The sequence below is a fragment of the Poecile atricapillus genome, chromosome Z, assembly GCF_030490865.1.
Source record: "Poecile atricapillus isolate bPoeAtr1 chromosome Z, bPoeAtr1.hap1, whole genome shotgun sequence".
NCBI lineage: Eukaryota > Metazoa > Chordata > Aves > Passeriformes > Paridae > Poecile > Poecile atricapillus.
This window is the reverse complement of record NC_081289.1, coordinates 101809549-101834294: the sequence shown is the minus strand read 5'-3', so window position 1 is coordinate 101834294 and position 24746 is coordinate 101809549. Positions and strand designations below refer to the sequence as shown.

Sequence of the window (24746 nt, the reverse complement as noted above, 5' to 3'; positions counted from 1 at the left end):
AGCAGTTTACATGTCCTCTGACTTCTCAGTAACCTGGTGCAGCTAACAGTCCCTTCGCAGGTCTGCAGCTCTCCCTTCCACCCAGCCTTGGACACTACTGTGGGCTGCTTGTTGAAAGCCAATGTAATAAGGGAATGGGTTGAAGGAGAGGACTGGCTTTTGGAAAAAGACAAAGGATCAGGTCTTATCTGAAAGTGCATGTCATGTGAACTGCATATTGGGCATAACTGGCAGGCCTTTAGTAGTGGAAGCTGCATGGGAAGAGGCCATTAACTCCTCTGTGCCAGTTACAGCTGCCATCAGCTGGTTTGAAAGGGATTAAAACAACCCCTACTGCGTGCCAAAACTTCAGCTAGGTGAAAGCAGCACATGGCACTTCTGCTCAAACATATTTAAAAAAAAGAAAAGCCCCTAGGACAGGAGATGTTGGAGAAAATGTGAGGATATCTGTGAGATGAAGTGGAGGGGACATGTAGAAGGAAGAGACACAGTCTTGGAAGGAGCTGCTCCATGCCAAAGAAGGAACACCCTGTAGGGAGCTGTGGCACACAGAGGACACGCTATGAAACAGTGCAATAGTAATGCAAGAAGCAGTGGAGGAAAATGAGTAAGAAGCAAACAACGGTAAAAAGAACCATTACACACTGACCCCAACTGTCCACATTGCCCAGTGCCTCTCACAGAAAGAATTGGGGCAAAGGGACTGATCATAACACTTATTAAAAGCAAGGGATGTTGAGACCAGAAAGGGCTAGGAGAGGTGCTTGAGCTTGGGAAGGAAGGAGAAACATCTTTCCCTAAGTTTTTATGTCTGCCTTTCTCCTCTCTGTATCTGAATCAGTAGCTGAAATTTTATGTTAGTCGTCAATAAATTAAATTAAGCAGGAAGTCCCATGTGAGACTGCTTTATCTGCAAAGACCTATCATACCTTCCACAGGAGAGAGAAGCCAGAATATTTGCTGTACATGAAAGAGTTGGGAGGTACAAATGTCTTCAAGAAATCTCTAGAAGTCACATGTGCTCATCTGCCCTGAGGTCTCAAACTATTCAAAAGTAAGAATAGTTATTCTTAGAAACTGTTTGCAGTGTGGCTATTGACTTTGTACAGCCTACTCACTGGATCTAACTGTGCCCCCTTTTCCTGTCATCCTTCTTGTACCGTCTGCCAATGCTTGTCCCTTAGTGACCTCATATCACTGCCATGCCACAAGGAGAAGCAAAACCAGCAAAATGATATCCAGTAGTGCACAAGGATTTCCCATCATGCTACAGGTATTTTAACAAAATGAATCAAATACTCCATTCACTTCTCATGAACAGCTGTATATTAGCTGTCTTATTGGAAAATGTTGTTCAAGTGTTTTAACAGTTGGCACCAATTCCCAGAATTTAAAAAATCCAGCATTCTGATGGTGTTGCAAAAACTCACACTTTCCTTAGAGGAACCTAACAGCAGCAGAGCAATTGTCAGCTCTTCAGTATTGACATAGCTCTGTTTCCACTGAAGTTAAATCACTAATTATTTTTAAAAATCCAGCCAATATAACCTCTCTTTCAAACTCCTTTTTATGTGGGATGAGGCATAACGCTTTGTTGATTGTAAACTAAATGTGCTCTTTCTCCCTGCGTTCTGACTAACCATGCAGAAATTCTTTGTTTTAGAATTTAAAATTACAATCCAGCAGTGTTTGGAAATGTGCAAAATGCAAAGCTCTAGCATATGGTGAAAAACACACAGCTGCATTTATACACTAAATAAAGACCTTGTTTTTACTTCAGTCTTACCACCAGATGAAGGTACAAACAGAATGAATCTGTTCAAGTCAGCGACATTATGTAGCAGTTACACCGGGGTCAGAATCAGGAACTTTTTTATTTTGTCCAGACTTTAGCCCATTTGTGAGATGTTGACACACAGGTACTGAGGGAAGGAGCTAGGGTCACTGTGAAAATGAATGTGTGACCTTTTATTCAGTGTAGAAGGGTCTGCATTATTAATTTGAATATTCACTGCTATCTGTGATACTCCAGTGCATTATGTCAGATTACAAATTGCCTCAGCTCTCTGGAATTTGCTTTCAGGTGTCTGTATTTCTGTGCCACTTGAAAAAAATACCATGGGGGTAGTCTGAGCATGGAAATAAAAGCCAGGAATCTTGAAGATACGGTTCCCTCAGTAACCATGTGTCATCCAGATTGCTCACAATAAGGCAAAGCATTAAGACCATGAATGATAACATCAGCCACTTCATTGCATAAGAGAAATGGCAGTGCATTATGTCTGTAGAGGGAACCATAATTTAGAGTTGCCTGCCTTTTGTGCATTACTTGTTTTCATTCACAGAGCATTTTATGCTTTGAAAGTGCACTGCTATACTTTCACAAATTGCACTGCATGATTTTACAGGGCTCCTGACGTGTAACCAGCAAAAAATTTGGAAAGGTTTGTATGATGGGGGGTTTCTAAGGGAGGACCCCATATTAGAGGACACTTTCAGCCATCAGACAATATTGCTAAGACCAGACCATTTCTCTGGTAGATAAAACACAGTATCATTCACGGATTTTGTATTTGGAGCAAGTCAGTTTGCTCACTTTGAACTATTAAAAACAAATTGAGATTTGTTTTTACAAAGTTTGAATAGTTGTAAATTTCTGCATAAACTGACACAACGGAATTCATCCTTATTTGTGGCTATCTATCCAAGTGTTACCTTTCACAGTTGCTTGCCTTTTTATTACCATACGTGACATGGAGTACAGGACGTCTGGTCCTGCTGAAGCTGTTCATTATTGATTGATTCCTTTCAGGCCAACACTCTTGGTACACTCAGTACCCCTGCAGCTGTAGAGCTGAGGACGGACCTGTGCCCAGTTTGTACCGGCTCAGCTCAAGAGATGCGGGGAGCGGTGCAGGCCTGGAGACGTGGGCGGCTGCAGCACACTCACCGCGCAGGTAACTCCGTGCCCGGGTTTCTGCTCTTTCTTCCCACAGTCCCCGGGAAGAGGCGCCCGGGGGGCCGGCGCGGGAGGCAATGCCAGGGGCTGGGATGCCTCTCGAGGCACCTGGGGGCCCGGAGTTTCACAAAAAGCAGCGAGAGTGGGTAGCCCACGGAGCGCCGTCCCGCCGTGCGGGGCCGAGGAGAATATACTCATCCTCGCAGTTTGTTTTTGGCTGCACGGTGCACGCCTACATGCAAATCGCCGCACCTCCCCCCCCCCCCCCCCCCATCCGCCCCAGTAGAAGCCGCTGACTTTGGAAAATACAAAAAAAAAAAGGGGGTGGGGGGGGGGGGGGGGAGGGGAGCGGGCCGAGGAGGACAGGAGGGGAGAAAAAGAAGAAAGGAGAGAGAAACGAGAAAAGGCGACGTCGATAATACCCCAGAGGGAGGGGAAAAGCAGTGTGCTGGGCGGCCCCGGCCGTGGAAGGGGCGGGCTGGCCCGCCGGGGGCAGCTCCGCGCCGCCCTATAAGAAGGCAGTGCGGGGCGGGGGCGCCCGGTAGCGGCAGCGGGGCCGGCGTCGGGGCCGGGAGCGGAGCCGGAGGGGATCGCGGAGCGGGCGGCGGCTCCCCTCGGGACCGACGGCGGCTGCGGGCCGGGGAGGTAGGCGGGGGGACGCATCGCGGGCAGCTGTCGGGGAGGTTTCCCACTTGTCCCCGCTCCGCCTGGAACGAGCAACACAAAGCGAGAGGGAAAAAGCAAATGAGTAGTGGTGGCGTGGGGGGGAGGAAGGAGGTGTTCTGTTGAGGGTTTTTTTGTTGTTGTTGTTTTTGTTTGTTTATTTTCTTATTGCTTTGGGATTTTTGTCTTCCGACGTGTTGCCACTCTGTGCCGAGCCTGTCGACTGCCCGGGTCGGAGGATGGTTTACAGCGTAGCGGGGCATCCGAAAGGGGCTAATAGTGTTTGTGTGTGTGTGTGAGTGGCGTGGTTGTGTATGCTTATTTTTTTAAAATAGCTATTTTATTTTAGCTTATCCTGAGCGAGGCGACTCTGACTTGGCAGCGCTCACGGAGGGTGGCTCACCTTACTGCTGCCTCTCCCAGCCCCGGTGCGTGCTAGAAGATAACGGGAGGGTTTTCATCCCCTTCACTCCTACGCGAATCCTGTGAAGTCGAGGGGGTGGGATAAGGGGAGGGCCTTGGGATGGGGGGGGAGTGTAAAAATAAAAAATCGATGTGGCTGCCTTTGTGATGGGCAGGAGTCTCAGTTGTATGCAACAAATCGTGTTGCAGCGTGCCAGACTGTTGTGAAGTCTGGAGTGCTACACTGCAACCTATCAGCAGGCTATTGTTACAAACGAGCTGCACAGCAGCCCAGATGCCTAAAACATGCCTGGAAAGATACTCGGATTCTAAATTAAAAGTTCTTATTAAGCCCTACTTTTTCCTAATTTTAACCAGACGCTCCCCTTTTTCCCCAGGCTGTTGGCCTGGGAGATTTTAAAATCCGTACAAAAACATACTTAAAGGATCAAAGTTGATTTCAAGTGTGTTGGAATAGACCTCACTGAAACTAGAGGGGTATAAACATCTTCTAATTTAAAGCCTAAAATGAGTTTAACCTTTTTAAAAAAATTCTGCTATGGATTAATGCATTAAAATTTATTTTCACCTTTTAAAATGAGTTGGTCCTTGTACTGCAGAGAACAGCCATATCTTGGGGATGTTCCATTAACAACAGATGGTCAAGCCTGCTTTCGAAAGGCTATTATAATGGAGCAGTCTTGCTCAGTTTTGAAAAGGGGTCATGTTAGTAAACATTCCGTGCAAATGCTTTTTGTACTTGGTGGTTGTGGAACAGCTTGACTGCCTAACAAGTGGGAATGGCAATGTATGCTGACATTTTCCTGTCACTCAAATCAGAGTGTGATTCTGTGATGACACAGTAGGATATTAAGCTCAGTGGGTAGTACCTGGGACTCTGCAGTGTTTTACAGATAAAAATGGTGTTGGTGGGTCGTCACTGTGAATTTTGAATTTTAATTTATGTAAGAGTGAGTTGTGTGACACACTCTGTATTTGGTATGGGCAGGAGCTTGATGCTTTGACTTATGACATGAAGAACCTTGTTTCTCATAATAATAATTTAGTAGGACTGATTATAGTAAAAATTAGAAGTCAACCCCTTACAAAAAAGATGGGTCTGTAAGTTTGGTAGCACGGAACACAAGTGTTGCATAGTAGAATTTAAGTTAAATCTGTTGAGACTATTTAGCATTAAATAATAAAATACCATGGTTTTTTGTGCTCATTGTAAGTACTCTGAGGGGGTTACTAGCTGGCCTCTGGACTGCAAGAAACCACGATTTTCTGTAATTTGTCATTCAAGTGTAATAATCCAGCATCCAGCCCAAAACTATTCACAGTAACTTTCCCCTGATAAGTTGCTGCTGAAGAACATGTAGCCATATGATAATTACGTGACATAAACACCTTGGGTACAGCTATATGTGAAACTGTAGTGTTTCCAGGAGTCATGGCAATCTTTTGAATATTAGTTCCAAATTTCCTCTGAGTAGAGCTGCATAGCAGTGCAAGCAGGTATGTTGAAAGTTTCTTAATGGTCTCTTCACACACTGAGGCTGAGGCACATTTTTACATCAGTGTGCCATCAGTTGCTAGCAAACCTTTTTTTTGTAATGCTAAATTTTTTCAAACCCAAACATCACTCAGTGCTGTATTGGTGTTGTCAGAGACTTGATCTGGCACCAGATTTGGTACATCATCATTTGGTATATATCATTGTGTAGCCCCTGGTCAGGTGCTACTGAAGATGAAATGCCATTAGCTTAAAAAAAGGCCAGTAAGCATATTTTGGCCTTTGTTCTGGGATCAGCCTTTTCTCTAGCATTCCTTAGGCTGTATTTCTCCCTCTCTATATGAGGATAAACTAGTCTTCTGTGGTTCAGGAGGAAGCCTTAACAACTTAAACAAAGTGACAGCAGATCTTCTATGTGAATTCTGGATTGAAGCATTCTCACCTGCTAATCAAGTGTAGTACACACATTTCATAAAGGAAGTCTTCCCTTGCCTACATCTCTACAAGGCTGTTCTCTCACCAGTGAGTTCACCTGGCAGAGCTAGATTCACAAAGACAGAGCAGAAGGAGGATTGGTACGGAGCTCATCTGTCTGTGGCCAAATACAATCAGCTCTGCTAGTGTTTATTATGTGCATTGCACCATGCAGGCATAGTATTTCTTAGGGTGTGGTTTCTCCAGAATTTTAATCCAGAGTAATTGAAGGTTGCTGGTGAGCTAGTAATGGATCTGCTTCATTTCCCCTGATCTGCCTATACTTTTCTCTCCCTGTCTGCTTCATCCTTTGTGCAGGCACTGGAGTTCACCAACCCAGGATGAGTAATTGAAAACAAATTCTCTTCTTTTTACTTGGTGGTTTTGTTTTGGTTTTCTTTTCACCCAAGCATCCTGTGTTCAGAGTCTTCTCATAGATTTGTGAGCACTGGTGCCAGCACAAGGATGATGACAGAAGGGATCAGAGAGGGATCCAAACTACCACTTTGTTTGAGTAACCTTGAAGCAGGCACCCTCAGTGTTTATATAGGTCTTCTAGGCTGGGCAGCACACCAAATCCTGAAATAAGTCCAGAGGCCATGGCTGACCAAACATCATCATGTTTCTCTTTTGCTGGTTATTCTTGATGACTCCTGTGAGAGGAGCTAGAGTCAGGGTTTAATATGTTTAGTAAAACACATTTTATATATAAGATAGACCTACCTACCTATCTATAAGATACATTTTCCATGATTATCTGAGGCTGCCAGGGACTGTGCCTGCTTTCTTCAGGTCTGGCGTGACAGAAATTCACTCCCTAAGATAATTTAATATTTATGCCAGATAAAGATTTGAATTCTGAATGCTCAAAACTTTTTTAGTGTAGTTGATGAGCATGCACATCTGCAGTTACTAAAAGGCTCTGCTTCTAATATTTAAAAGATGATCACCACAGAAAAACCCAAAAGTTAAAACATTTCATTCTGTAGCTGCACGTCTTGCTTGTGCTGATTGTACAAAAGTAATACAGATAATTCAGGAGAAATAAAAATAACTAAAACTACTGAATGGAGTACCCTGTTCCCTTTCTTTCAAATACATGGTAGGAAAGCTAGTCCTGTCTTTTTTTAGCATTTTTGAATGAAAAAAAGTATTTTTGTTTGCTTCAAGGACTGAGTGAGAGAGAGAGTAGAATGGGAAACTGTTGATACAACTTTCCTGTACAACAGGCTAACACTGTAGCTAAAAAGATCTTTATTTGTGGGCAAAAAAATCTTGATCATAGGTGATAAAAATTCATGTCAGTTTGAATGCCATAAGTATCGACATACAAGCTGACCTTTTTCCTCTTCTGTTATTTTTCTGGAGGAGTGTTGCTTAGCAGAGCTCTGTCAAATGCAACGGGATTGGTTTGCGTTATGCTGACTTTGTTAGAGAACAATTGGAGTTGGATAGAAAAAGGAGAGCAAAGAGCCTTTATAAGACTGTTCTGGCTTGGGCTAGATAGCAAGGTTATTCTCTGTGAAAGAACAAAGTTGGAGCCTTTTTACCGCACAGTTCAGAGATCATTCTGGGGATCTGGTTTCCTTTGTAGCAAATAGCAGGCAGGGTTGTGTGGAACACAGAGGTGGCCAAAACCTGTTAGCACTCTTCTTGCTTGACTCTCTGAAAAAACCTGTGGTTTTACTAGCCTGTTTCCAAATGAGGGGTTGTTCCTGGGAGCAAGCAAGCAAGGAAACCATGCAGCTAATATTCCTTAGCAGAGTACTTGTTAGATTAATTAAGGTCAAAATTAAGCCATGTGGAAGGTCTCAGAGCAGTAGTTTTGGTGATATAGGTGACAAGAGCAAGGTTAGGGACCAGGAAGACTTGGTTTCCAGCACCTCTGCTCTTCTTGTGATGACTGTTTCCTCTTATCTACTTTCACCATTGTTCCAGTAATGGCATGACCAGAGTTTATACTCTTAATAGTAGAAGTTGGAGTGTTTTTTCTCACATTCATAATTTTTTTAAGTCTTCAAGATGTGTTGCTAGTGCCAGCAACCTGGGTTTAAGTCCAATGTTTTCAGAGATATGTCCGTTTTTACAGTTAAATTTTTGTGACTTAAAAGGAAACGAAGTTATCATTAAAAAAAAGGAAACAAATTATCATAAATGTTCTTTGAGAGCTGTATTCATGAGGAATACATTGATGTCTGGGGATCTACTGGTGGCATTTTTTTCTCTTCCTGTTATTTTAATTATGTTTCTGCAGCAAGAGTTTGGTTATGGCTGCCAATAAAACCAGTTAGGACCAAACTTGAATGGTTTAAAAACTGTCAGAACTCTCCTCATCCGAACAATAAAGCAGCACTGAGCTTTTCTGAGTGCAGATTCATGGATATTTCCTTGTGGTACTAGTACAGGAGCCAAGGTTCACAATCTACTCTTCCTCCGAATGCAATGTTCTTATATAATAAACTGAATGAATCCTGCATTTGTATTTCTATTCAGGCAAAAGGAAAAGTGCTTTTTATGTAATTTATTTGTTTTAAGGTATTTAAAATATTTTAATTACTCTTCATGTATTAATCAGAGTAGCAGTTCTTACTGCTTCGTTTCCCATCTCTTTCAAACCTATATTTAAATATTCATGTTAAAGTAAGCAATAAGAGTTTTTTCCTACTGTGTTTGGAGAGACCTGGACTCCCTTATGTCTTTTAGCAAACTAATGCAATGACCTGTCCTCATATTTCTACAGATTTTATTTTTCCCAAATATTTTTTTTTTATTCTCGTGATTGCCAGCCACATCTCTGGGAGCTGTATTCCCGGTTCTTGTGACATACTCTTAATATTCACATCTCTACAGCTATTCTCCCAATTATTTTCAAATATAAAACCATATATAATTGCAAAATGGGGTTGTCTATTGTGGTTGCTTTGGCTTCAGTGGAACTTTCTAAACACCATTAAGAATATTCTAAATGTAAGGTAAAAAATGTACGTTTTGGAGCCTACATCCATAAAAAAATCTTGGAAAATTTCTTTTTGCTCACCTTACTTTCTTGTAAGCTTATTGCTTTTCCCACTTCATTCTATTTTATGCACTTGCCTGCTGTTTGAAGTCATTTGGTTGAAATTTAGTCAACCCGCAGGTCTTCAGCTCTGAGCCTAGTCCCTTGAAGCTGAAAATACTTCTGAATTCTGAAGTGTAGCTTAGGACTTGTACAAATTCTGTCATCCTTCTTTTCTGGGTATGTCTGTGCATGATGTTGAATTAGGCATACATGAGCCTGCTTTGCATGGCTTTAACTACCATGCTCCCCATAAGGATTGAAGCTTTATTGGTAGGGGTGCAGCTGGAGCTGAAGAGTAGAAAGTGTGAGTAACAGCTGTTTGCTCTGTGGATCAGGCAAAAAGGGAAGATTGGCACACACTTTCTGGCAGTGCTCCGAGCTAACTGCCCTGTGCCACACCTGACTCAGCAGGTGTGCGGGCTGCCTTATCATGTGTGCCAGCTATTTTCATATTCTTCTATGAATAACTTCAGAGATAAGTGGTTATTGAAGTCTGTATGGGCTGCCAAGATTGATCAGAAATTCATTCCTCTTCATAGCTGACACTCACTGATTTCAAAAGTACTTGGGCATCTCTTTATCACTTTAGTGGATTACCATCTTCCATATCAGCATAGTTGGATGGTAGCCATGTGAGAGCCAAGGTCTTGTTGTAGGCTTTACAGACTCCAAGTCTGCTCAAGCTGACAATGGCTGCTAAATACTGTCTTTGCCAGTTTATTGCTTTCTTTCGTCAATGTCGTTTCCTTTCATTGTGCTAGAGGCTTTTTCTTGGCTGTTTCTCTGCATATTTCAGGGATATTTTTGTTTCATTTGCTGTTACTTATAGCTGTGCCACAGATATTGGTGCAGTTGTGTAGACATCAAGCTTAACAGACAGCTTATTCTTTATGCCTCTCCATCTCAGAGGCACCACTGTGATGTTCTCTATGCTATAAGCTATGTTGCATTCTGGTCTGTTACCAAAAACTTGTTTTGTGGCATGATGTTCCCAAATAGCGGAGATGGAGAGGAAAATAACACCACAGTTTCTTTTGATGTTAGAGGGCAGGCACTCAAACTGCAGTTTAATCTTGTACTGAACACCTTTGCGGTCCTCATCTTGTCCCAAGATAAACAGCAAGTTCCAAAAGCAAGATGTAGGAGAAGTCATTCCTTTCCAAACAAGTCCTTATAAATGTGATGACAAAGGCACAAGGCTTCGTAACTTTGCTCAGCAGCAGATAGAAATGTGCCAGATGCTTCAGTGACTGCAGTAGGATCATGGAGCACCTGTCAGTGTTACACTTTTTATAACCAGGTATCTGCTGATTAGTGTAAATGATTCAGTGACCATGATGTCCTGTGGCCAGAAAGTGTTTCTGTCCTAACATTGTCTGACCCTATGGATTTCTTTTGGGAAAAGCTGCTTTCTTAGGGAGGCTGTGTCTTCCTTCTCCCCTTTGTGGTTGCTGCCAAGCAGAAAGGTAGCTTTTGCAATTTGAAATTCTTTACCTGTTTTTCCTAGTTGCAGTTAAATTGTCCTTCTACAGGATGTGTCAAAAGCTGGAAAGAGTGACTGGGGCTGTATAGCACAGCCTTTTGCAAACTGTGTGCTGGCGATACTATACTTGCTTAATATAATCAAAGAGATCAAAGCTTAATGGCATGAATTGAGCTCAAATGTCGCAATTATTATTTTAGCAGGATGTTCTATTATTTTTACATTCCACTAGAAAAGAGCCATTCTTTGAGAGCCAAAAAAAAAAAAATCATCTGCTAATATGGACTATGGATTTTTGGACATTGGCCGTGATAAAGCAAATCACATTTGTGTTTGTTTTTGCCAAAGAATGGACTAGATTCTTTCTTTTTCTTTTTTTCTTTTGTGAGGAAAGTATGGGACACTCAGTGTAATGTTGGAAGTTGAAATGCTTTGTGTATTTCACAACCTTCTAGTGGAAGCTATTTTTTTGTAAAGTAGATGACTGCATTTCATCTTGCGTATTATACTTGACACTTAAGCAATCCTCTTGCCTAAGTGCATGCCGCAGTCCCTTGCATGTGTATTCCTTAGGGTAAGTCCAGCTATGGTGCATGCAAACTTGACATCTTCCATTGCGCTGGAGTTGTGCTTGTTTTCATCAATGAGCCCTCTATAAGCATACCACAAGTAATGAGAACTAGTTGTTGTGGTCATTCTGGTAGGCAGATATTGCTGACCTGGGACAGGTTTTTCAAAATTGCTTGGCATGTTGTGTCCAAAGGGAAGGCTGTAAAGCAGCAGCCATTTTTGAAAATTCACATCTGTGTAAATGTTATAAGGAGGCACTGAGGACTTTGAAAAATGTAATCCAGTCTTTATTGTGGAGCAGTTTGTAAGCTAGTGCTTTCCTGTGTGAGGAATTGTCCCATGTGGTTTTTTTCTGATTGGTAAGGATAGGCCCACCAGTGTCTCAGAAATACATCGTAGGAGTGGCTTTGAAAGGAGAGGCAAGTTAGATACTCTGAACAGTTAAGGGCCAAGAATGTCACTGTTCATGGTATTAATTTTGGGCCAGGTCTTTCAAAATGATCATCTGCTCATCTGTTCATAGTGGAGCATTCAGAAGAGCTCAGCACATAATATACTGCCTTATGAAATACCCATTTGCTCAGTCCTCTTGCCAAGACTAAATAACTTTAGAAGCCCCTTGCCATTTTGCCTAAAGAGCTGGGAAGCCAGATTTCTGCTCCTAACATGACATTATGTTGAGCCTGAGTCGTGTCAGAGCAAGATCCAGGCTTGCTTCTCTGTGTAGTACCTAATGCTGCAAGTAGGACCTAATACGGGGCTTGGGTTCTGTCACTAGTTATTTTCATAGCAGCAGTTGGAGCAGGTTGTGAATAAGTATTTTATTGTTGGCCTGCGATGAAAGGAGTCCTTTTCCATTGTCTGTCTCCAATATTCTGTGAGGTTGGAGCCCCCTTAAATGGCAATGTGAAATTATTTATTTGATGTTCTGTAGCTACTTGCATGCTGGCTTGCATGGGTCCTGTGTCTTCAACCAGAGGTGGCAGGTTGCTAGAAGTATTCCATGAGACTGTTTCATCAGCTTCCTGATATTTTGGCATTATCCTTTAAATGTCGGTTTTACCAAATTTTACATGCTCCTCAGGGAAGGAAAACGTGTTCAACTGGATGGCCATGTTGAAAGCCATTTACTAGTTGCCTTCAGTATTAGTAAGCACTGGAGAACAGGACCAGAATCTATTTACTACCTAACCCAAGGCCAGGTAGTCTGTGTGGGAAGTAAACCAGTAGAGGATCTTGCCAAGAACTGCTGCTAAAATAGTGTTGTTTGTCACTCTAATCAAATTCTTGTCTGCTGACCCAGAAGCTCTCCAGTCAAATTGCTAGGAACAAGGAGTCAGTGTAAACTCTGTGACATGACCTGGGTGATTTTGAAGAGGAAAGCACTTCTCACTGAAGGACTCTTTAGATGGAATAGAAAACTTTGTGTCCTGTATTCATTTGGCAAAGGGGAGAGATATGTTCTCTGTGGGGATGTTATGAAAGACCAGCTTTTAGTGTCTGCATGCCTCCACTGATAACGATCCTGTGTCCCAGGCAGAAGCCCGTAGGTCCAAAGCTCACACCTCCACTGCTGATCCTGCACTGGTTGTGACTCTTACAGACTCTAGCAGTGATTAAGCCAGGAGACGGACGTGTGGGATCTGATGGTTTCATTCTAATCTCTGCTTTTGCTTGCTTTGTGGCTTTAGGTGAGTTGCTTGAGCTCTGTGCTGCTAATGCTTTTTTATGGCACCTCTTTGTAACCTATTTCAGGCTCTTTGGTTTAAAAGATTACTTTAAAAGATCAGCACTGTTATTTGTACAAAATTGTCATTGTTCAGGTGGCAGTTTCCCCTCTTTCCTAGAGCTCCAGTAGATGTCATAAGTTTTTTGACTGCTTGGAGGTTTTAGAGATGGGAATGTCGGATTTGTTCTTTTGGGTTTTGCAAGCTTAATGTGACTTTAGGTTACAGAATGGATATTACTTTTGGTTCTTTATACACTGCCTGTTTCTGCTGGGGATTTTGCGTCCTGTTAGATCTCTATCAGCAGGACAAAAACTGCTTGCACTTGCCCACAGCTGCTCTTTATCTAACCTAATTTTAACATAATGGGGATCAGTACTGGTTTTTCCTTCTGATTACATCTATTGTGCTGGAAGAAGGGAAATCTTGGTGTTTGGCAGAGAAGTGGCCAAGGCACTAGACCTTGACTTGGGAAATGAGTATTTAATTCTGGGCTCTAGACTTAATTGCACCTCTGTTACACTAATGCCCATCGAGGCCACTAGTCCTCTGGTGGTTTGTCTTGTGTAGATTGGAATGTCAGTTCATGAGTCAGGCCCTTCTGTTCTACCTTCATATGCAGAGTCCTTAGAGGGATCTGCTCACCACTAATGGCATATGGATCACTGAAGGACTCTACATCTGGGATTTGCAGAATTCACATGGCTCATGATATTGTTTCCTTCACAAAGTGCAGCTTTGACGCTACCTAAAAGAAATTAAATGTCAAGACATTTGTCAGTGTTCACAAAGAGGACTGTATTTCAGCAGAAATCCAGTGTTTATGCTTTAGTTGCTTCTTTTCCTCCAAAAGGAGTCTCATTTGACTTTATTCTTGTGTAGACAAGAACCATGGGAGTTAAGCAGATATACAATTTTTTTTTCTGGGGCAGGAAGCAGAAGTGCTAGATCATGTCTCCTTGTGAGGAAGGAAAGTGCTGGCTCTCGTAGCTCATAAGGGCATCATATGTAGCACTGTTAGATTGGTACTCTTCATGGCCACTTCATCTGTGGAGAGTTGCCAGTGGTGGTAGCTTCTGTGATAAGGAAAATCTGACTGAGAGGACAGGGGCTGCTAGCTTATTTCATGGAGGCCTCAGAGCCTTCCATCAACTGGTGAAAGCTTTTTAGGCCTGCTGACAAGGACTTCGTTTAAATTGCCTGTCTTGCCTTGCCAGAGCCTTGAAATGTTCTAGTCTCATAAGCTTTGGTAAGTTCACTTTGTTCCCTCTTGAAATAGTGATTAAAATTTTTTTTTCTCTAGGGGAAAGGTTTTTTTTTTTGCCTCCCCAAAGAAAGCAAACAGCTGCATTGTTTGCAGAAAGCTGCTTTTGAAGGCTATTTTATGTTTACTTAGTACAGACACCAGGCATGGGGGTGGGGGACTGATTTTCTGCCACTTGAGCTTTTGACTCTCTAATTCTACAGCTGTAAAAATACACTTATTTAAGAGGGATTGGGTCCGGAGACTGTTGGTATAGCAGCTAATGGACTTTTCAACAGCCATTCTACTTTGAAATAGCTGCTAGCACCCTTCAAGAAAGAAAGGGCTGGCCTGAAGGATGTGTTTCATTGTCATGGTTTTCAGAGGTTGCCCTGTAGCCTAATTTTCTCTTGAGTAATTTTCTGAATTGCAGAAAATGAGATGAAATTGCAGCCGTGTAGGTTAGAAGGCTACTCAAGATTTCTGCAGCAGGGTGAAATGTCATGTGCAGGGAGTCTTCTGCAAAGGCAGACCATGGGACAAGTGTGTGGAATCTGTGCTTTAATTGTGCAGGTGGGTACTTTATATCACAGAAAATCTAATGCTATGGGGATGAGTTCGTGCAGCTTTTCTTACTCTAGACAAGAAGCAGTAATTCTGCTTTAGGGAGTTCTGGGTGAGTGTGAGGAGTGATCACTGATACCTGCTGTTGGCTCAAAATTTTACACAGGTGAGACATAACAGCTGTCGCTGGAAACCAGCAGAGTTTTGGCACTGCAGTACTAAATGGCAAGTCGCATTTCCCAGCTATGTTGAACTTACCAGACTGGTCTGAGGTGGAGATAAAGTGGCACTTGAGCTCTAACCAAGCTGGAAGTGCTGGGTTGATCAGTTCTTTGCATCTCTGGCTTACAGTTCTTGCCTGTTGTGACCTGGAAGAACATCTGAAAGGATGCTAAGCCATTTTCCTCTGATACTAGTTTGCTGAGTGCTTTCTGATGCATTAGTAATTCAAGTGAGCCTAGTTAACTTTTGTCAGCAGTGAATTAAGTATGTCAGCCTCTGTGGATGAAAATCAGAAGTGACTACTAACAAACCTGTTCCCTGGTCTGTAACAGATACTGACTGGGGCATACAGTGTCAGAGCAGCTGTCACCTAGCATGTCTGGAAGAACTGGATACACTTCAGGCTTAGGTGTTGTGCTCTTGGTGATTAGTCCACTGTTAGGCTGCATGCCCTAGTTTAATGCAGGGACTTAGCTGGTTTGCCTACATCTGGGCAGTCCTTAAAAGTTTTTTGTCATTTGAAACTTTCATCCAGGCAGAACAGGCCAGATCATTTGCTTTGCTCCCAGTAAAGTTTAGCTTAACTCCAAAGACCTGAAGTTCAAGCATGTGGCATAGCTGAGTCTTCCTGGCTGTGACTTTTCTGCTGGTCAGCTGAGATGAGTTAAATGATAAAATATTTGCCCTATGCTCACTAGTTTGCTAACATGATGTGACTGTTACAAACTCTCTAAAGCAGTATTTCCATGTTCTGCATCCTGTGGTCTGACTGCAGTTGCAAGGGATCAGTATCTGAGTTTTAACTGATGTGCATGAAACCAGCTACCCTTTGATTTTCTAATTCCACAGATTGGTTGAACTTTGGTTTTGCCTCTGCAGGGTATTAAGGTTCAGGAGGAGGGGGTAATTCCATTAATGAGAATACCAAAAGTCCATTTGACCCTCCATGGGATACTTTTTGTGCTCTTCTCGTGGCACTTAATTCTTACGGGTTTTGATGTTTAGCTTTAATTTCTGGAAAGCATTGGAAATCATTTTTTTTGCTGAGATTTAACAGTATTGGGGGCCCGAGCATGATGTATGGAGTGGGTATTCAAAACACCCTTCTGAAGATAAAAAAATACCTGTTGCAAAACTACCAGTGACTGTAGAAGGCTATACAGTCCCTTCTAGTCCTCTGCTTCTATATGCTAAACTTGTGCAGTGGCTGCAGGATTAGACCCAGGCAGCAAAGATTGTTTTGTGGCTTGGTGGAGAGCACAAAAAGTCAAACAGAGGTCTGTGACTGGCAGACCAGTACCAGTATCCTTGTGGAAAAATGCTAAAAAAGAGCAATTCTCTAAGTGTTCTTAGAAAGATTTTTGTACCACATTAGTGGTCAGTAAGTACCTGTGTACTATGTGAGAAATAATCCAGGTTTCTCTTTAGGGTGAATGAAAGTGTTGCCAAATCCCCCAAATACTATGCAGAAACTTAAGAGTGTTGGTAGTACAAAGGAGAGTACTAAATATTTCCTAGTTATTTTTGTTGCTAAATTGGTTGTAACTTTAGATATGTAATATTGACATTGAGAGGAGGTGCTTCAAGGACCCCCCGCTATTGCAGCCCCCCTATCCAAAGCTGTAATCAGAGGTGTGCTTTGGGTCCATGAGCATGGCTACAGTCATCAGCCAGGATTTGTCCTCTGACATTCCCCACAAAGGGCAGGCTTTTTCCCTGCTGTGGATATGCCGATAGCCTGCCAAATGTCTTTCTCTAAGTATGTGTGGGAATTCATGGTCTACCAGCCAGATGTGCATGCATCTGCAATGTGCTAGTGTCAGGGTGTTCCAGCCAGCAGGACACACTGGGCAGGGAAGGATGACTGCCCTGTCTGATGAGTCGGGCAGCCCTCTGTCAAGAAGCAGCTGTGGAAGTCCCATCAGTGAGGCACAGCAGCACCTGGCAGAAGTTAACAAGCCCATGCTGACTGTACACTGTACTGCTGGCATGCTGGAATGAGGTTCAGTTTTTAAGGTTTTGTAGGCATCTATTACTGCTCTTTGGTTCTCTATGGTGGTGCTAAGAAGCACTGTTGTCCTGTTGTGATACTACAGTGTAATCGTCTACAGAACTCAGTGCAGTAGGTGTATTTTTGTTAGTCATGTTAGAGAGTTTTTCTTGTAGCACAGACCTACATTACTAAGAGACAAGTTTTTAATCAAGTTTTTATTACAAGTCATTGTAGTAATGGAATTTACTTTTGAATGAGGCTTAAAGGTGACAATCGTTCATCTCAAAGCTCACATCCAGAATTTTTCATCTAGTCTTACTCCAGTGTAGGACTGGTTAGAGCATTTCCTGATGAAATGTTTCCTGGAACATTTATGTGCTTTTTGTGTAGTCGTTTCAATGCAGTTTGCAATCAGACATGCAGCTCTGAATCTTAGGGCTAGTACTGCTGTGGGAGACCAGAGTCAAAACTGTGTGCATTCCCTATTTAACAGGTGTTGGAAAGAGTGGCTCTCTTGGTGTGTGTTTGAATCAGCTGCTGGTTGTCCTCTTAATACTGATTCTGTCAACAGATTGTATTCAGATACATAAATCAGAATTAATTTAATATAAGTTAACGAGGTTCCTGTGCAGACACTTTCTCAGGATTCAACTGCTCTTAATTTGAAGTGGCCTTAAAACTCAGAAGTAAATTAAGATATGCTGAATTAATTCTGGAGAAAAGGTATAGTGACATTTAAGTAATATAGTGAAAGCTCACCTTAGAGCTTAAAGATTGAGCCTTGCTGGAATGGTATGTGTACCAAGCCTATGCTATGTTCTTACTAATTGCCACCAAAGAGATTATTTTTTTTTAAAATAGTTATAATTAATATTTTTTAATCCTCTGTGCTCATACTGTAGCAAGAAGCACTCTTAACACATCTAATCCACAACAGTGTTGGGGGCCAGGTAGTTGCAAGACCTGAACACTGACTAAACAACAGTTTTCCAACTGTTAACAACTCTAGCGTCCTCCTTAGTCACTTACCTTCAAGGGAAAGGGCATTTCTCCCTTTCCTGTTAAATGCATAGCACTTTCTCCTACAAGCGGTGTTGACTGGACTTCAAAACAAAGGCTTTCCTAATTTGGCAGCCAGTTTTTCACCATTTTGACGGTAAATATGGAAAGAGGCTTTAAGGAAAAGGGTTGAATTGTATGGTTTAGTCTTACACAGAGGAATCTTCAGATCATTTTTCAAAGCCTGTTACTTATTCTCATTCTGGGCTGTCCTTGCTCTTGGAATTTCTGGGGCAGAAAATAAAACACTTGTATTGCAAACCTCTTTTTTTGTATAAATCTGAGCTTACTGAGACACATAAGACTTGTCTGGAGTGCATGGGGTAAGAAAGAAGGCAGTGGGGTGTTCCATGGAAGAGCTTACAAGGTCACAGAGTGCAGCCTCTTGTCTTTCCCTATCTTGCTGCCTTTTCTGTTTTGAATGACAGAACTTTTCCCTTTCAACTTTTTTTCCTGTTTTTCTCTTCTTTCACTAGTTAATGCCTGGCCACAACATCCGTACTGTGTACTGCTGCTGCTACACAAAGAAAGGGAGCTTCTAGGCTTTGCTGGAGGAAGATGGCTTTCTGGACGCAGCTGGGATTGCTGCTATGGAAAAACTTTACCTACAGAAGAAGACAGACTGTAAGTAATAATCCAAGGGTGTTTTGAGATCTTAAGTTATGGTGTTGTAGCTTACACGGCTATACAACTTCTCAAGAAATACAGGGAAGCATCCTGTATCTAACTTAATGTCCCTCCTCTAGTGATCCCTGGCTGAGCAGCTGGTCTGGCTTGGAAAGACCCCATTTGAACTGGAGAGGGTGGTGGGTGGACAGAAACCAGAGGGCTTGAAGGTGCTCAAGACTTCTGTCCTGAATTCCAGTGTGAGTGAGTGTTGGAGTAGTTGAAACATTGGTGTCAGATCAGGCAGAGAGGGTACATGACTGCTGTATGCAGCAACAAAGATGTGAAATGGAAACTGGGCTGAGACCTGGTTCGCTCTGTGGGTGAGGAATTGCCAGGCTGCAGTGATGTGCCCACGAGTTTAAAATATTTTGAAGGCTGCAAGCAGCAGCAAAGGCAACAAAATTCTGCCACTTCCTAATAGCACAAGTGGCAGAGGCAATAACAGACATCTCCAGTCACTTTAATCATTGACAGAATCCCAAACTTGTTATGTAACTTTACAACAGAAGATATAGATTAAGTGACTGGTATGAAGCATATTCTTGTAACAGCATGAGGATAAACTCACAACTGATGTTCTTCTGCCAAGGTGTGTTCTGAGTGGCTAGAATGCTGTCCTCACCATCTGTTAACAGTGTGGAAATGTACCTGTTAAGAATAGACAATATGTAAGAAGAGTTTCCCCTTGTGATAAAAAGGGCACAGGTGTGTGAATCCAGTATGGTGTTCTTAAAATTCTTTTGCCTTTAGATTGAGACCTCATAGGATGTCATACCACTTGCAAACAGCTGAAAGTCTGAGAAAACATGGTCTTGAACTTCAAGGGGTTTGGGGAATACCTGTATTGGACAAGAGCATGATTTGTGCCAAGGCTTGTTCAGAGGATCTGGCTTGTTAGATCTGACCTTGAGGAGGTATCAGCAGGGAATGTGAAAGGAACACAAATTACTGAAGTGGTGAGTGGAAAGTGGTCTCTGATAAGCTTTTTGAACCCTGCAAACGTCAGGATGCTTGCCAGCTGGTTGGGTTGCGTTGTTTTAGAAACTGTGTCACAAGGGAGGAAAGGCTATCATATTCACCACTAGTAATGGTCACAGTTCCTGAAGTCTTCACTCAAGTTTCTGAGGCTTGCTGTTACAGGATTTGGGTCCAGTGAATTCATAGCTTCAATTACTCATTCTTAAATAAAACAGACAAAAGGGGCTCATGGCCTCTTTGTCTTTTCTTGTATATAAACAGAACTGTCAATGATGAAAAAGTTTTTGCTTTGCATGTTTTTTGCCTTTCATGGATCTTGATCTCCCAGGACAGGACTGCCCACCAGAGTCTACACATGGACTGTGTCAGCTGTAAGGAGTGAGGCTGTCTGCTCTCTGGATGGGCATCACATCCTGGCCTTGTGAATAGCCTCATAGTTGAAAAAAATGTTACCAATGAAGCTGGGGAAGTAGTCTCAAAACTGGCTGTGATTCCTTAAGGTTGACTCTTCTCAGCTTTTGCCCATGTAACCTAGTCCCTAAGAGCTAAAAACACTTTTCCTATCTTGCTACTAGAGGTCTAACTTTTCCCTATTACCAGACTGCCTTTGTCCCCTGGTTCCCCTTTGAAAGTAGAATGCATTCTAGAATGCATTCTAGAATGTTGTGTGATTTTTCTGGAGTGATGTTTAAACTAGGTAAACCAGGAGGTTATTTCAGAGGAGCTGAATTTTACACTGAAAATAAATGATGGCTTGGTATTTTTTTGTCAGGATCTTCTGAAAATAATAGAATCATAGTCATTAAGTTTGGAAAACACTTCCAAGATCATCAAATCCAGCCTTTATCTGAACACCACCATGCCAACTAAACTCTAGCACTAAGTGCCATGTCCAGTCATTTTTTGAGCACTTCCAGGGACATCAACTTCACCACCTCTCTGGGAAACCTGTCCCAATGCTTGACCATCCTTGCAGGGAAAAAAATGTTTCTGAGATGTGATCTGACCCTTGACACAGCTAGAGGCTATGTCCTCACTAGTCCCCTGAGAGAACAACCTCCATCTTTCTATAACCTCATTTCAGGTAGTTTTTTAAAGAGTGTTCCTCCAGGCTGAACAACCCCAGTATTGCATCAGGTGTGAAAAGGTCTGAGTTTAGCATGCATGTCATGTCAGGGTAGCTGCATGCTTACTGGGCAGCAGAGGTACATTCATATCCTTTGGTGGTGCCGGAAGAGCACAGTAGAGTAAACATTCTGGATCTGCTCAGCTATTTCTTGGTACTTTCTGGCAGCTGCTGTACTGGTTTCCCATCAAGTACCCCAGAGGGCATGAAACTGCTCAGAATCTCTATTCTACGCTGATTATTAGTCAGATCATGAAGGCCTGAGACGTGGCTTGTGTTTGCTTCTCAGTTATGCAGCTGTTTTCTCATTAATGGTTCTTATTTGGGATTTACCTGAAAATGTCAGGAGGTGAAGCCCACTTAACAGGAAATGGCAGAGAAGCCTGTCACCATGCTGTTAACATGGCAGCACAGTTCTTCATCTCTTTTCTTTCCTGTTAGGAGACCGTTGTCCTTAAGTTGGGTTGTGTTGATGAAGGCTCTCTCCTATTTGTACTTACCAAAGGTGTAGCCTAGAAATAGTTTTATCCTTACCCTTCTCATGAAAAATGTGGGCTAGCCTTGGCTTCCCACAGACCCCCCCTTGTTGGCTTCTGTGAGTTTGGGCTTCATTGCGAAAGCTGGGTTCAAAGCTCACCCTGATGTGTGCAGTTCAAGTGTTACTTTGTACTGGATAGCTTCCAACAGCACTGGAGTGGGGGGAAGGAGCTCACACGGGGAGAGAGGAAAGAAAAATCATGTTCAGGGGTCACTGTGTAAAAACATTTCTCTCCCTGCTTTCTTGCAAATGGAGAGACACCTCAAACTTGCATGGAGAGACTGGTCAGCTTCTGATATCTCCCTGCATTGAAACTGGGCCATAAAAGTGGGAAGGGGAGTTGACAGTGGGATGGGGTGATAGTCTGCTTAGTTCTTGCTCAACAGATTTCCTGTTGACACAATGCAGAGCTCAGTGTTTAATGGCATCCTAAATCGGGCAACTGGTATAAATTCAGCATGGTTTAGGGATTAACCTTGGTAAAATTAGGACAAATTTGTTCTTAGTTGAATTCACCTGCTGTGTGCAAATGGGATGTTCCTTCTTCAACTCCAAGTGGGTAGGTGAGGAGTTGGGTGCTTGAAGATTCATTTCATTATTTACCAGGCTGGTCGTTGCGGCACAAAATGGCAGAGAAGACTTGATTTTTCAATATCTACTTAGGATGAATCTCAGTGAGGTATGTTCCCTTTTAGTACCTTTGTGTCCTTGTCTGGAAAGGCCACAGTGGATGAAAAGTGCCGTCACAGCAGGGTCAGGAAGCAGTAAGGGAAGGAACCTGCTGACCTTTAGAAGCGAAGGAAGATGATAACTCAGTTTTTGTTAAGCAGCACAAGAGGCTTGCTGAGGCGGCTCTATTAACATGCTGCTGACACTGATCTTGTCCCTGTACAAGACTCTGGTGCAGCCGTTGCCAGCTGTCCCTCACAGTGAACATTTTGGTGCCTGCCATGATGCCTGCCTTCAGCTGTAAAGGTGCAGCTTGGTCAGTCCGAGCTGCATCCCTCCTTTTTCTATCCTCCCTCAAGTCTGTCGATGTGCCAAGTTAGGTATGTTGTGCATGCAGCCTACATGTGGTTACCTTTGTGACTGTGTAACCAGATGTGCAGAAGAGGAGCTTTGTGTGCAGGTGGCTTGTTCCCCCCAGTGTGGCGGGGCTCATATTTCTCTGAAGAAGCTACGGATTGAGCTCAAGGGCAGTGTTTTCTCATTCGTTCTGTAGCAGTTGCAGGCTGTGACAGGCTGTCTGTCCACACTGGTCACCCCAGGAAGCCTCGACAAGCCCAGTTTCTCTTCCCCAAACAGTGTAGCAGCAGTTGCTTGGAGTGCATGCTGCTTGCCTAAAGCCAGGGTGGCAGAGGGCTGTGACATGTGCTAGAGCATGACCATTGATGCTACACGATGGAATAGACTTGTCCTGGTTTCATAGAATGGGCTTGTCCTTGTTTCGTAGCTGCTTTTCTGTCAAGTGGATGAAAAGTCCTGCTATGCCATCCTGGCAGCCACTTATAATGGTAGCCTGAAAACAGGAGTAGACAAGTTGTCAGTGTCCTAGGTCTAAACGACTTTGATCTCTGGGAGCCAGAGCACTGTTTAATGCAGATGGAAGCAGGCTGCAATATTAATGGCTGAGTATGTACTCCTACTAGATCTTTTATTGTAATAAGAGACCAAAAATACTGAGGTGTCTTCCTGGCACCTCTGTTAGTGTGGTTTTGGTGGAGTTTCTTACCCAGCAGTTGTACAGTGTGTACATGACAATAACAGATGACAGAATATTCTGAGATGGAAGGCACCCACAAGGATCATCAAGCCCAGCTCCGACGTGAGTGGTGCATGTGGGGATTATGTTGGCTACCTTGGTGTTATTCGCACCATGCTCTAACCAGCTGAGCTAATCTAGGAGCCACTGGGTAACAATATCCCAAAATTATCTTGCAGAGCCTGGCATTGTTACCAGGAGTGCCTGGGAGACTGATGCTTAATTTTTATGCCTTTTAGATAGGGGTGGTATTTGCTATTTGAAAGCAATGAAGGGTATCTGTGAAAAGCTATCCTACATAATTTCCTCTGCTGGATCAAGTGGCCTTTGTTTTAATGCCCTGTTTTTACTGTGTGAGTTTATTTTGAGGTACAGTACTTACCTAGAAAGAAGTCTCTCACCTCAAAGCTTGCATGGAGTGCCTTGTGCTGAGTGTTAAGGGTCCGATTTTAGCTGTTAATGTTGGAACATGGAAAAACATGTTTGTCGATGAGGATTCTGCCTCCCGCTGGATTGCAGGTCTTACACTCTGGCTTTTAAGCAGAATGATCTAGACCTCTTATTAGAAAAGACTGAGTCTTTCAGGAAAGATGTGGAAAAGGTTTTTTTTTTTCATTTGACCAAGAAAACACTCTGTTCTCCTACTAGTAATAGATGAGAAACATCCAAAGTAGCAGCATAAAAAGCTTTCAGGTTTCCCTTGTCACAGAGCTTACTGAAAATACATGTTTGGGCAGTCATTCTGGAGTGGGAAAGTAGGGGTGTGACTAGTGAAGCTCAAGTCTGGGAAACTTCAGCTTGTGTCTCTGAAGCTCTAAGCTGGAGAGTTGCTTTGTCCACATGCTTCTGTGGGATGTGACACATCTCAGTGAATTTTTTTGCACTTCAGTTCTTTGTGTAAGAAAGGTTGTATATTTAATAGCAGACCTTTTCTTCTTGTCTCATCACTCTGAATAACTGAGTTCTTTATTTATTTAGCTGATACTCACTGCCTTTCTGTAGATGACCTGCACCAGTGGGTGCTGTCTACTTTCAGGAAAAAATGTAAATTAGAACAAAACAAAAACTAGATATGAGCCTAATCTTAGCAGCTCTGCTTTCTAGATACCAATATATTTCTCCAGTACTGAAAGTGTTGGCACAGCATGCATCAGCACAGTTTCCATGCCTGATGTGTTAGGGTAGAAGCTTAATGGTCTACTGTGAGAGTGGGATATAAGTACCCAAGTACCTCAAAATACGGGATAAAAAAAAATCAGCTCATTGCGAGAAAAAGATTCATTGGGAGGTTTCTTTCAGTCAGGGGATAGAAAACTATAAAAATAAGCCAAAAATAGCCCTTAAGCACATCCATTTTTGTTGAATAACTGGCATATATCAATTAAAAAAATGTAATTCTTTGCAGATTATCCTCTGTAGCTGGAGGAACAAACTTCTTGATCCTGGAATGCGTAGGCAAAGTGAAGTGAGACAGTGCTTACAAAATTGTTCTGGCTTACAAGTGTGTCCTAGAATTTCTGTTCTGACCTTTATTTTGAATATGATGTCTTAATACTTTGCCTTTATTGTTTCCAGTTCCAGCTGCTGATCGAAGTTGCCTGGCCTCTGTTTATCTTCTTCATCCTGATCTCTGTAAGACTTTCATATCCGCCCTATGAGCAGCATGAATGTAAGTATCAAACAGCAGCTGCACCCAGAGTGCTTGTTGTTTCATGGTTAGAACGTAGTAATGCAGCTGGC

The 24746-nt window shown here is 42.6% G+C and overlaps 1 protein-coding gene across 4 annotated transcripts in view; it reads left to right on the top strand.

The window, feature by feature from the left end:
• Positions 1–3454: 3454 nt before the first annotated feature.
• The window catches only part of ABCA1 (ATP binding cassette subfamily A member 1), an 89332-nt gene continuing 68040 nt past the window's right edge, over positions 3455–24746 (top strand). For 2 of the 4 annotated variants that reach the window (XM_058828230.1, XM_058828227.1), the window contains exons 1-3: positions 3471–3604; positions 18410–18557; positions 24582–24675. In XM_058828230.1, coding sequence (XP_058684213.1) covers positions 18492–18557; positions 24582–24675 — 160 coding nt within the window. In that variant the 5' untranslated portion in view covers positions 3471–3604; positions 18410–18491. Of the gene's footprint in view, positions 3605–3971; positions 4051–12664; positions 12817–18409; positions 18558–24581; positions 24676–24746 lie in introns of those variants that run through there. The other 2 variants (XM_058828229.1, XM_058828228.1) reach the window with 2 other exon arrangements.